Source organism: Scyliorhinus torazame, chromosome 22 (assembly GCF_047496885.1).
Source record: "Scyliorhinus torazame isolate Kashiwa2021f chromosome 22, sScyTor2.1, whole genome shotgun sequence".
NCBI classification, from domain to species: Eukaryota; Metazoa; Chordata; class Chondrichthyes; order Carcharhiniformes; family Scyliorhinidae; genus Scyliorhinus; species Scyliorhinus torazame.
The window spans coordinates 92,150,053-92,162,929 of NC_092728.1; the positions used below are offsets into that span (position 1 = coordinate 92,150,053).

The 12,877-nt window shown below is 48.4% G+C and overlaps 1 protein-coding gene across 3 annotated transcripts in view; it reads left to right on the forward strand.

Moving 5' to 3' along the window:
* ak8 (adenylate kinase 8) overlaps positions 1–12,877 on the forward strand; it is a 257,899-nt gene that overhangs the window by 93,565 nt on the left and 151,457 nt on the right. For all 3 annotated transcript variants that reach the window (XM_072488580.1, XM_072488581.1, XM_072488579.1), the window contains exon 6: positions 5,365–5,446. In XM_072488580.1, coding sequence (XP_072344681.1) covers positions 5,365–5,446 — 82 coding nt within the window. The remainder of the gene's footprint in view (positions 1–5,364; positions 5,447–12,877) is intronic.

Here is a 12,877-nt window from a genome sequence, read left to right on the forward strand (position 1 = left end):
GAGTCCCGCCCCACCCCAGGGAAGAAGGAGTGTCTCCTCCTCAACGGTGTTCAGCATGTGTTCAATGTCAGCAACCAGGAACCTTGGTGCAGCCAGCTTCTTGGTTGGAATGACAGTCTGTGCTGAGTTGAGCTCCAGCTTGTCGGGCTCTGAACACGAATCACGACCCCAGTGAACCTGACACCTGCGGGGCCAGGACTTGGGCAGGCTATACATGGGCTGCATGCTGGCCCATTTGCATCACATGGATCGCTCCATGCTGACGCTCCTAGTGGCAGAGCGCCGTTTCCCCCGATTCTCCACGGACGGTAGCATTTAGTTCCCAGAATGGCGAATCCAGACCATTATTCCATTTAAAGAGAAAAGGACATCGGAGAAATAAGTCTCAGGGTTGGGGGGGGAGGTGGGGGAGGCAGTGCAGGGAGTGGTTGTTGCAGGAATAGGTGAGAACCTGCAGTAACAGAGTGGAATTTATGATGAAGGATCAATGGCATTAGCTATTAAGGTACTCATTTGAACAAACTTTACACCCAACCACGATTTGACATTGGACAGCCAGTCTAAGAGCATGGAGCAATCAAGAGAGTTAGTATTGGCATACATTTTGGAGTTAATCTTATGTAGATGAGGAAAGGTAGTGATGGGATGAAAAGCCATTATTGGAGATGTGGGAGCTTCATTTGGATAGGTAGAATTGTGCAAGGGAGAGGAGATGGAGATGGATTATATGATCTATATCAAATATTGAAGATTGGGCAAGGTGAGAAAGCTCCACTCGGCACTGTTTGCAACTTTAGTCAGAGCAATCTCAGTGCACTGAGAAGGGCAAAATAGAAGAAAGAGGATTCAAAAAGGAGAATTATCCATTGAATTGGGGGGCATTGGTTGGGGTGGGCTGCCATTGGGGGTATTGTCTCAGTGCCCGCGGGACCACCATGCCAACCCCATGGACCATGTAGCCCCGTTCTGGAGGGAAACCCCAGCCCGCCTGCCCAACCGACTACCCATAACTCCCATTAATCGCGGAGGCCTTTGGTGGCGCAACTGAAGGCTTTTGCTAATTGGGTATTGACAATCGTAGTTAAGTGAGCACTTCACAGCTCCCAAGTGGATCCTCAAGGGTAGGCATGTCATGTAGCATGTGGGAGTTATTGCCTTGTATACCAATCAGACCATGATGTCTGGACAATGTCTGGACACTGTGCCCTGGATGCAACACCGCGGACGCAGCAGACAACATCCAAACATTGTTAGTTAGGAGAACATACATGCATTTCTATTGCTGTAGACATGTTTCCAGCATAGTATGTTGCCTCCCTGGTGCCAGGGTCAAGGGTGCCATGGAATAGCTGCAAGGCATTCTTCTGGGGAGGGTGGACAGCCAGAGGTCATGGTCCACGTCAGTACCAATGACTTAGGTAGGAAAGGGATCGAGGTCCTGAAAGCAGACTTTACAGAGCTTGAAGATTGAAAAACAGGAGCTCTAAAGCAGTTTTCTCAGGCGTATTCCCATTCCCACATGCAAGCGTGTGTAGAACAGGAGAAATGAACGATTAAACAGGTGGCTGGAAAGCTGGTGTTGGAGGGAGGGCATCAGGTTTCAATTAGTGATTGACTGAAAGACAGAAGCAGCACGGGTTAAAAAGTGTACAGCACAAGAATTTGGCAGTGTGAAAAGGTATATGTGTAAATACAAGGTGCATAGTAAACAAAGCTGATGAGATGAGGATAGAGATAGACACATGACAGCATGATATCATTACTATAATGGAAACTTAGCTTAAGGAGGGGGAAAATGGCAGCTCAACATCTCTGGATATAGAGTTTTCTGGATGGGGGGTATTAAAAAAGGTGAGGGTGCAGCATTATTAGTTAAAGAATCAATTAAGCTGTGAGGAGGGATGATACACTAAATGAGGCCTTATGGGTTGGGCTCCAAAATGAAAAAGGGTAGCCACATTTCTAAGAATGTAATATAGACCCCTAAATAGTGGAAGGGAGTTAGAAGAAATATGAATAATTTCTGAGTACCAAAACAATAGGTCAATAATCATTGGGGACTTCAACTACCCTCATATTAATTGGGATAGATAAAGGTATGGTGAAGTCACCATAGTCCCAGGTGACCATAGGTTGCTTTCCCCTTTGAGGGGGAGAGCTGATTCGTGGTGATTTAATCTGAGGATTACCACACCTCAGGCATGGAGCAAGGTTGAGAAGGCGGGGACCTTCATGAATAACCTCAGCCGGTATGGGAATTGAACCCATGCTACTGGCCTTGCTCTGCATCACAAGCCAGCTGTCTAGCCAAGTGAACTAAACTGGCCAGTGACTATAATATATTTAGTATCATAATGGAAAAGGACAAAAGATAGAACAGGAGTAAAAGTACTAACTTTGGGGAGAGAAAATTTACAAAGCTGAGAGATGAGCTGGCAAGATTGGGATAGAACGAAAAACTGTGTCAAAGCTCTAGGAAGCATTGAAAGGCAAAATTCTATGGGGACAGTGTAGACATGTCCCCATCAGGAAAAAGGGTGGTACTGCCAAATCTAGAACCCCAGGGTATCCAGAATCATTTAGGCCAAGATAAAACAGAAATAGAAAACTTATGACAGTCACAAAAATAAGCCTCGAGGAGCATAGAAAGTACAGGGGGTGAAGTAAAAATCGAAATTAGGAAAACAAAGAGAGAATATGAAAAGATATTGGCAGGTGAAATCAAAGAAAATCCTAAGATGTTTCATCAATACATTTAAGAGCAAGAGACTAAGGATAAGGTAGGGAGGGTCTATCAGAGATGTACATGGTCATTTCGTGGGTTGATTCAGAAGATGTGAGCAGGGTACTTAATGAGGGTTTTTTTTCTCTGTCATCACTAAAAGGAAGGATGATTCAGTCATTCCAGTAATAATAATCTTTATTTGTGTCACAAGTAGGCTTACATTAACACTGCAATGAAGTTACTGTGAAAATCTCCTAGTCACCACACTCCGGTGCCTGTTCGGGTACACTGAGGGAGAATTTCGAATGTCCAATTCACCTAACAGCACATCTTTTGGGACTTGTGTGAGGAAACCGGAGCACTCGGAGGAATCCCACGCAGAGTTAACCAATGCTAGTTAAAGAGGAGAAGTGTGAAATATTCAATACAAAAAGCACAGTGAGAGAGGAAGCACTGGAGGGACATGCACCCTTGAAGATGGATAGACCACCGGAGCCAGATGGATTGTATCCCAGGCTTTTGACATAAGTCAGGGAGGAAATAACATATGCTTTAAGGATTATTTTCCAATCCTCACCAGATACAGGTACCAGAGGATTGGAGGTCTGCGAACATTATACCATTATTTAAAAAGGGTTTGAGGGTTAGATCAGAAACTATAGTCCAGTCAGTCTGACTTCAGTGGTGGACAACTTGTTAGAAACTTATTTGAAACATTCCTGAGGTGCGGGATAAACTGTCACTTAGAAAGGCACTGATTGATCAACCAGTTTTGATAGGGGAGGTTCTAGTGTTACCAACTTATCAGAATTTTTTGAGGAAGTAACAAGGAGGACTGATGAGGGTAGTGCAGTGGATATTGTCTACATGGATTTCTGTAAGGTATTTGACAAGGTCCCACACATGGCAGACTGGTCAGAAAAGTGATATCCTATGGAATAGAGGGAAAGGTGAAGGGTGGATCCAAAATTGGCTCAGTGCCAGGAACAAAAGGTATTGATCGATGAACATTTTTGCGAATGGGAAACGGTTTCTGGTGGTGCTCCGTGTTCGGCCGTTGTTGTTTGTTATTAATGATGTAGTTTTAAATGTGAGTGGTGCGACTGGGAAACTTGGTGATGACACAAAAATTGGCAATGTAGTTGATAGTGAAGAGGATGGCTGTCAACTCCAAAATTATATAAATTATTGCATTGAGTGGGCAGAGAAGGGGCAAATGGAATTCAATCTGGAAAAGTGTGAAGTAACGCATTTGGAGAGAGCAAACAAAGCAAGGAAATACTCAATAAAGAGGAAGATATTGAGAGGGATTGAGGAAGTGAGAGGCCCTAAAATGCATATCCACAGGTCCTTGAAGGTAGCAAGACAGGTGGACAAGGTGGTCAAGAAACAACATGGAATGCATTCCATTTTTGGGGGGACGTGTTAAATACAAAAGCAGGGATGTAACAATAGAACTATATAAAACCCTGGGGAGGCTGGAAGTTTGTATACAGTTCTGGTCACTACATTACAGTCAGAACACAATTGCTCTGGAGAGAGTGCGAGGGGATTTACAAGAATGTTGCTAGAGTTTGAAAGTTACAGCTATGAGGAGAGATTGGATGGACTAGGGTTGTTTTCCAGAGAACAGCAGAGGCTAAGGTTGACCTAATTGAGGTATACAATATGAGGGGCCAAGACAAGGTAGACTGGAAACACTTATTTTCCCCTAGCTGAGGGGCCAATTACCAGGGGATATAGTTTTAAGGGAATGGTAGAAGGATCAGAGGGGACATGAGGAAAGACTTTTTCATGCAGAGAATGGTGGATGTCTGGAATTAACTGCCTAAGTTCGGGTTGAGGCTGAAATGCTCAACTCATTTAAAAGGTACCTGGATCTGCAACTGAAGTACAGTCACCTGCAAGGCGCTGGAAAATGGGATTAAAATGAGCAACTGGTTTCTTTTTTTCTCTTTTTTGGTTGGCACAGACATGATGGGTTGAATGGCCTCTTTCTGCACGGTAACGTTTCTGTGGTTCGATAGTACAATCTCCACTTTTGATTGGGAGGTCGGCTAGCTCAGTTGGCTGGTTTGTGATGCAGTCTGATCAACAGCATGGATTCAATTCCTGTACTGGCCCACCTTCTCAACCTGGTCCCTCATCTGAGGTGTGGTGACCCTCAAGTTAAATCACCACCAGTCAGCTCTACCCCTCACAGAGAAGAGTAGCCTAATGTCCTCTGGGACTATGGCAACTTTCAGTTTCACTTTCAGTGTAAATATTCTGGTGTTTGCTTGACTACCTGTGGGGTGGGAGATATTTCACAGAGCTCATTTTTTTCTGGCTTTTTACACATAGTTACCTAGATGATTGCTGAAGTTGAGGTTAAGATGTATTGCTACTAAGGGTCAGGTTTTAACTCATTCAAAACCCATTCACTCACAGAGTTAAAATCAGGCCCTACATATCTGGAATACTTGACGTGGATGCAAACAAGGGCAAAATGACCAACTTCTCAATAAAGAAATTGCTGTGAACAAAGCTATATGGTGTATTTAGTATCAGTACCATCTTATGTAATAAATCTAACATTGCACACTTCCCTTTCATCCCTCTCTTTATAACCAACTGCATTGCTGCTGTTTGTTTGTCAGGGCTGGATCTTAGTGGGTTACCCCAAAACACGAGACCAGGCACTTGCATTACAGGAAAATGGAATTGCACCAGAACATATTGGTAAGTTCTCATCATTAAAAATATTAACTAAAAGCAAGATTTAGAAATTGATCTTAGTAATAGAACCATATTTTCAGAACATTGTGTCCGAGAAAATTTGTTAAAATCCAAGGCCAGGAATTTTAAGATTATAATATAATCTTTATTGTGTCACATGTATGCTTACATTAACACTGCAATGAAGTTACTGTAAAAATCTCCTAGTTGCCACACTCCGGCACCTGTTCAGGTACACTGAGGGAGAATTCGGAATGTCCAATTCACCCAACAGCACGGGCTGGATTCTCTGCAGCCCTTGCCGAAATCGCGTTCGGCGCGGGGGCGGAGAATCCACTTTCACGCCGAAATCGGGCCCGCCGTCGGTCCGGCGATTCTCTGGGATCCGAAAATTGCCATGATCGCGGAGTACGCTGTGCGGCTGGGGGCCCATTGACAGAGGCCCACCCAGCGATCCTCCGCTCCCGACCGGCCGAGTTCCCGACGGAGTGGAACTAACCATCTATTGCCAGTCGGGATGCTGGCGTGGCGGCTGCGGACTCAGTCCGTGGCCACCCTGGTGGGGAGGCGGGGGGGGGGAATCGGCCACCGGGGTGGGGGGGGCCTTATAGGAGGCCAGGGTTAGATCCGCACAGTTAGATGATCGGGCGCGTGGCCGCTCGGGGTTGTCTAATTTTTGTGTTTGCTTCCGAGGTCCGAGTCCGCCATGGATTGGATTGGATTTGTTTATTGTCACGTGTACCGAGGTACAGTGAAAAGTATTTTTCTGCGAGCAGCTCAACAGATCATTAAGTACATGGGAAGAAAAGTGAATAAAAGAAAATACATAATAGGGCAACACAAGGTATACAATGTAACTACATAAGCACCGGCATCGTATGAAGCATACAGGGTGTAGTGTTAATGAAATCAGTCCATAAGAGGGTAATTTACTAGTCTGGTAACAGCGGGGAAGAAGCTGTTTTTGAGTCTCTTTGTGCATGTTCTCAGACTTCTGTATCTCCTGCCCGATGGAAGAAGTTGGAAGAGTGAGTAAGCCGGGTGGGAGGGGTCTTTGATTATGCTGCCTGCTTTCCCCAGGCAGCAGGAGGTGTAGGTGGAGTCAATGGATGGGAGGCAGGTTCGAGTGATGGGCTGGGCTGTGTTCACGACTCTCTGAAGTTTCTTGCTGGGCTGAGCAGTTGCCATACCAGGCTGTGATGCAGCCAGATAGGATGCTTTCTATGGTGCATCTGTAAAAGTTGGTAAGAGTTAATGTGGACATGCCGAATTTCCTTCGTTTCCTGAGGAAGTATAGGCACTGTAGTGCTTTCTTGGTGGTAGCGTCGACGTGGGTGGACCAGGACAGATTTTTGGTGATGTGTAGGGAGCTAAGTACACAGCCTTGAGGGGCCCCAGTATTGAGGATTATTGTGGAGGAGGTGTTGTTGTTCATTCTTACTGATTGTGGTCTGTGGGTCAGAAAGTCGAGGATCCAGTTGCAGAGTGGGGAGCCAAGTCCTAGGTTTTGGAGCTTTGATATGAGCTTGGCTGGGATTATGGTGTTGAAGGTGGAGCTGTAGTCAATAAATAGGAGTCTGATGTAGGAGTCCTTGTTGTTGAGATGCTCTAGGAATGAGTGTAGGGCCGGGGAAATGGCATCTGCTGTGGACCGGTTGCAGTGGTATGCGGAGTATGGAGGTGATGTGCTTAATGACCAACCTCTCGAAGCACTTCATTACAACTGAAGTCAGGGCCACCGGACGGTAGTCATTGAGGCACGTTGCCTGGTTCTTCTTTGGCACCGGTATGATGGTGGTCTTCATGAAGCAGGTGGGGACCTTGGAGTGGAGTAGGGACAGGTTAAAGATGTCCATGAACACATCTGCCAGCTGGTCCACGCAGGCTCTGAGTGCACAACCAGGGATCCCGTCCGGGCCCATCGCCTTCCGGGGGTTCACTTTCAGGAAGGCCGATCTGTCTTCGGAAGCTGTGATGGTGGGCATGGGTGAGTTATACGCTGCTGGGGCACTCGACAGCGGATTGTTGGTTTCCTGCTCGAACCAAGCATAGAATGCATTGAGTTCATTGGGGAGGGGTGCGCTGCTGCCGGAGATACTGCTCGGCTTCGCTTTGTAGCCCGTTATGTTGTTTAGTCCTTGCCACAACCGTCGTGAGTCTGTCTGTGACTATAGCTTGGTTTGTTATTCTCTCTTGGCATCTCGGATGGCTTTGTGGAGGTCATACCTAGATTTCTTGTATAGGTCAGGGTCGTCTGACTTGAACGCCTCAGACCTGTCCTTCAGTAGGGAGTCAATCTCACGATTAAGCCATGGTTTCCGGTTGGGGAATGTACGTACTGCTTTCTTTGGCACGCAGTCGTCCACACATTTGCTGATGAAGTCTGTGATGGTGGTGGCATATCCATTTAAGTTGGTCGCTGAGTTCTTAAATATGGACCAGTCCACTGTCTCGAAGCAGTCACGTAGGAGCTATTCTGTTTCCTCGGACCACCACTGCATGACCTTCTTAGATGGATTCTCCCGCTTGAGTATCTGCTTGTATGCCGGGTGAAGGAGCACCGTCTTATGGTCTGATTTCCCAAAGTGCGGTCGGGGGGTGGAACGGTAGGCGCTCTTGATTTTTGAGTAGCAGTGGTCAAGAGTGTTGTCGCCCCTGGTGGGACAGGAGATGTGCTGGTGGAATTTTGGCAGTACACTCTTGAGGTTGGCCTTGTTGAAGTCTCCGGCCACAATAAACAAGACCTCCGGGTGTTCTGTTTCGTAGTTGTTTATAATTATGTACAGTTCGTCCAGCACCTTCCTCACTTCTGCCTGGAGTGGGATGTAGACCGCTGTGATAATGGCTGAAGTGAACTCCTGTGGAAGATAATATGGGCGGCACTTCACGGTCAGGTATTCCAGGTCCGGAGAGCAGTAGGTTGCAAGGGTCGCCATATCCAAGCACCAGGAGAAGTTGATGAGGAGCCAAACCCCTCCACCCCTCGCTTTGCCTGATGATGCGGTGCGGTCCGCCCGGTGAATTGAGAAGCCTTCAGGTTGTATGGCACATGTCTCTGTGAAACACAGCACACAGCAGTCTCTTATTTCCCAAATCAACACGGCCGCTGGAGGCCGCTGCCGTATGCATGCGTGGATTCCAAACCGGAAATGCGGGGGCCCGCACCCGCAGCTAAAGCTGCGAGAATCACTCCGGGTCCCTGCTAGCCCCCTGCAGGGCATTTAATTTGTTCAGCTTTTTTTCTAGGAATCTCTGGAGTAAAACTCCAGCGTTTTTACGCCAGCGTGGGGACAGTCACATTTTGTGAGAATCCAGCCCCACGTCTTTCGGGATTGTGGGAGGAAACCGGAGCACCCGCAGGAAACCCACTGAAGCACAGGAAGAACGCGCAGATCCCGCACAGACAGTGACCCAAGCCGGGAATCGAACCTGGGACCCTGGCGCTGTGAAGCAACACTGCTAACCATTGTGCTACCATGCCGCCCTGTTCTTCCCACCGAAGAATTTATAGGGAACACATCCGTGCCAATACCAAATGCCCCTAAGTCATTTAATACTCGGCATCAAGCGCTAATTGACTCGTGATGGAACTTACACCCCTCAGTTGGGAGGAAATCCTACATTGACAGATAGCTCTCTAACCCAGCAGTGCTAGACAATTGGTTTATTTGGGTCTTTGAAACAACTCCTTGTGTTTTAGTTACATCTAAGCATTGTGCTCACTTAGACATTGAGCTGAATTTCCCCTGAAATTGACAAAGTCCGATATCGGGCGGGAAAATTGACGATTGACCCGCCAACAACAATGCCAGAATTTTACTCTGGTGTGGAACATTGTTTAAAAACATCAGAGGCATAGGTTTTAAATTGGATCATTGGCAGGGTGGCCTCATTTTTGCCTGCACAGCTGTGACCTCAGAGCTTCAGCAATCCAGGCACCATGTTTAAAGACGGCCCTGCTGGGAATTGATGGTTACCGAAGCTAAGAAACATGTCCCTAAATTTAGCGACACCTCCTTTGAGCGCCTTCTAGATGCAAAGGAGGCCCTCCGCAATTTCCTTTATCTCCACTCTAGGCGAAGACCAACAAACAAGGTCACCAATCCAGCATGGGAAACGGCGGCGGCAGTGGTCGACTCCAATCCAGTCCCAAAGAGGACTGCCATCCCGTGCTGAAAGAGGCTGAATGATTTCCTCCGTTCTGCCAGGGCAAGTTACTCTTCTCATCACGCTCAACTCACAAACCTATCACACATCCACAGGAATCACACTCAGTGCCAGCTCGAGGGACATCACCACTCACTTTCTCTCATACACCTTCATCTGACCTGTGGATTGTGTCCATGGCACCACTCACCACCTACACATACCAGGCATCTGGCCTCGCAGGTACCTCTTCATCTATCTTAATGCAGAACAAGCTGGCACACAACAAAAGTCCCAGACTGGTACAGGAACGATCAACGTCCTGACAATTCAGTTGGCCGGAGGATGTGTGCTGACGGTGAGATTGGTGGCACTCAACTAGCACTGCAACATTCAACAAACAACCATGCTGTGAGTGATGTCTCCTGTTTCACAGACCGCTGCCGTGCACTAATTATCTCTTCTTTCGCTTGCAGGCACATCTGGGCAGTAGCTGAGAGGGTCCACGAGCCAGGTCCTTAACTCCGAGGACACCGTGGAAGAGGAATCTGTAAAGACTGACATTGAAGACACATCACAGCACTCACCCACACCTGGCAGTCCGAGGAGGGTGGCACTGCTACACAACAAAACTCTGAAAGCAGGCTGGTGCCCTCCAGGTCTTGGCCCTCCAAAGCATGCCTACCAAAACATCATTACTGACAACTGGGTGTAGCAGTCAGAAGACCATCCCCACCTCTGCTGTGGATGTTGAAGATGCACCAAGACGTAGCAGCAGGGTTAGAAAGGTGAAGAAGATGTAGTTGCACAATGTGGGCATGGGTATTAATCACTTGTTCACAGCATGGACCATTGTAAGCACATTCCTAAGACCATCTTCTTGCCTGTGGCTCTTTGTTATGATGAGCAGTGTTCATGTCAATCAGATGTGAAACCTTGGGTCCTGCACAAAATGAAGGCAAGTGCCAAGGTCCAGGGCCTCTACCCTGTGCAGCGGGTAACCTTCTGAACTCACTGATTTCCAGGCTTCAAAATCACTCTCTTGCACCTCAATGTTGTTTGTGTTTACTGAAAGAATCTCATATCCAAGCATCACAGGACTGTGTGCTCTCAGCACATTAGAGGCAGGGCTATCATTCCATCAGCATTCCTGACAGGTGAAGATGTGGTGCTGAAGGGAACAGGTGTTGGAGCCTGCCTAAGGATCAAGTACTTTGAATGTCCATGTGTCCGCTGTGTCTCAGTAGCATCTCCATGGTATGCCCTTCTTCACAGAGCGTATGCATGTACCCTCAGTTAGACAGGTGTCAGGCATTCCAGGATGCAATGTGAAGATCTCAGAAGTGCCCTCATTGCATCTCATTCATCCTCCTGGAATCTAGTGACAATGAGGGCCTCACAAGCACACCTGTCTCGCCTGGCCAGTACAATGGTCTCATTGCCTGTATCCTCGCCTTCATAGAATCATAGAATCCCTACAGTGCAGAAGGAGGCCATTTGGCCCAATGAATCTGCACCAATTCTTTTGAACCACACTACTTAGGTCCAATCCCTCCATCCTATTCCTGCAACTCCACCCTAAGGGGAAATTTAGCATGGCCAATCCACCTAACCAACACATCTTTGGACTGTGGGAGGAAACCGGAGCATCCGAAGGAAACTCATGCAGACACGGGGAAAATGTGCAAACTCCACACAGTCACCCGAGGTCAGAACTGAACCCGGATCCCTGGCGGTTTGATGCAGTTGTGCTAACCACTGTGCCATCGTGCCGCCCTCTAGGACCTTACCACCCACATCTCCTTTGACGTCGTCCTCATAAATGAGAGATACAGCTCTTCCATCCCCTCCTCAGCAAGGTCCTCCCCCTTTGCATTGGCAGGTTGTGTAGTGTGCAGCAAGCCACTGCGATATGTGATGCCCTCTGGGGAGTGCTGCGCCTGATCTTTCGATTTTGAAGTCAGTGCGCAAGTGGGTCAAAGTAGAGGAGCACTCTGAGGAATTAGTGCTGCTGAAGGTTGCTGGCGGGGCAAGCTCCTTCAGAGTTGTGGGACTTTGCTCCTTGACTTTTTTTAGTCTCAATGTTTAAAAATATGGCGGGAAAAGCCATCAGTGCAGCCAACGGGTTGCACTCCATTTTCCCGCCTGAGTTGACACTTGGACAAAAAAATGAGAAGATTTCACCAATTGTCTCTGAGTGCGTAAGTATCCATGATTCTTGCGTGGAGATAATGGAACAAAAATGAGGAGAGCTGAAAATCTACAGAAAGTTAACATTGGAACACAAATTGGGCGGGATTCTCCCATCGGGCAGCTAAGGGCCAACGCCAGTGTAAAACCGTGAGTGTTTTACTCCGGCGTCGGCGCCCGTTCGGAGACCCGATTCTGCGGGCCACAGTGGAGTAGCACGATGCTGGAGTGGCCCACGCTGATCCCTGCGTGAACCCGGTGCCGTGGTGTCTGCGCTTGCGCAGTTGGCCCATCACCCACTAGCGCATGCGCAGTGACCCTCTTCCCCGCGCCGGCCCCGACGCCAAATGGCGCAGGGCTACAGGAGCCGGCGCGAAGGAAAAGAGGCCCCCCCGATAGAGAGGCCGGCCTGCCGATCGGTGGGCCCCGATCGTGGGCCAGGCCACTATGGAGGCCCCCCCCCCCGGCTGGGGTCGGACTCCCCCTCCCCGCCTACAGGCTGCCCCCAGACCCTTCAACGCTGAGGCCCTGCCGGCTCAGAGGATGTTAGAATAGACTCGGCTTTTTGTTGACGGCCGCTCGGCCCATCCGGGCCGGAGAATCGGCGCGCCGGCCCATGCCGGCAAGGGCCGGAGAGTCGCCGCATACCCCGACCAGCGCCACACCGGCCCCAGTAGCGCCGCTCTGCGGAGAATCGCCTCCCGGCATCGGGGCGGCGTGGCGCGATTCGCGTGGCCCGCCGGCGATTCTCTGACCCGGCGGGGAGTCGGAGAATTCCGCCCATAGTCTTTTTTGAGTCTGCTATAGAGCCATTGTCATTTCTGGCACAGAAGAAGGGCATTCAGCCCACCGAGTCCATGCCAGCTCTCTGTGGAGCAATCCAATTTGTCCGATTTCCACTGCTGTATCTCGGTAACCCTGCAAATTTATTTCCTTCAAGTGTCCATCTAATTTCACTTTTGAAATCATTGATTGTTTCAGCTTCCACCACCCTCAAAAGCAGCGAGTTCCAGGTCATTGCCACTTGCTGTGTAAAAAGGTTCTCCCTCATATCCCATTCAAGGAATTTCTACCATTCAATAAGATCGTGGCTAATGC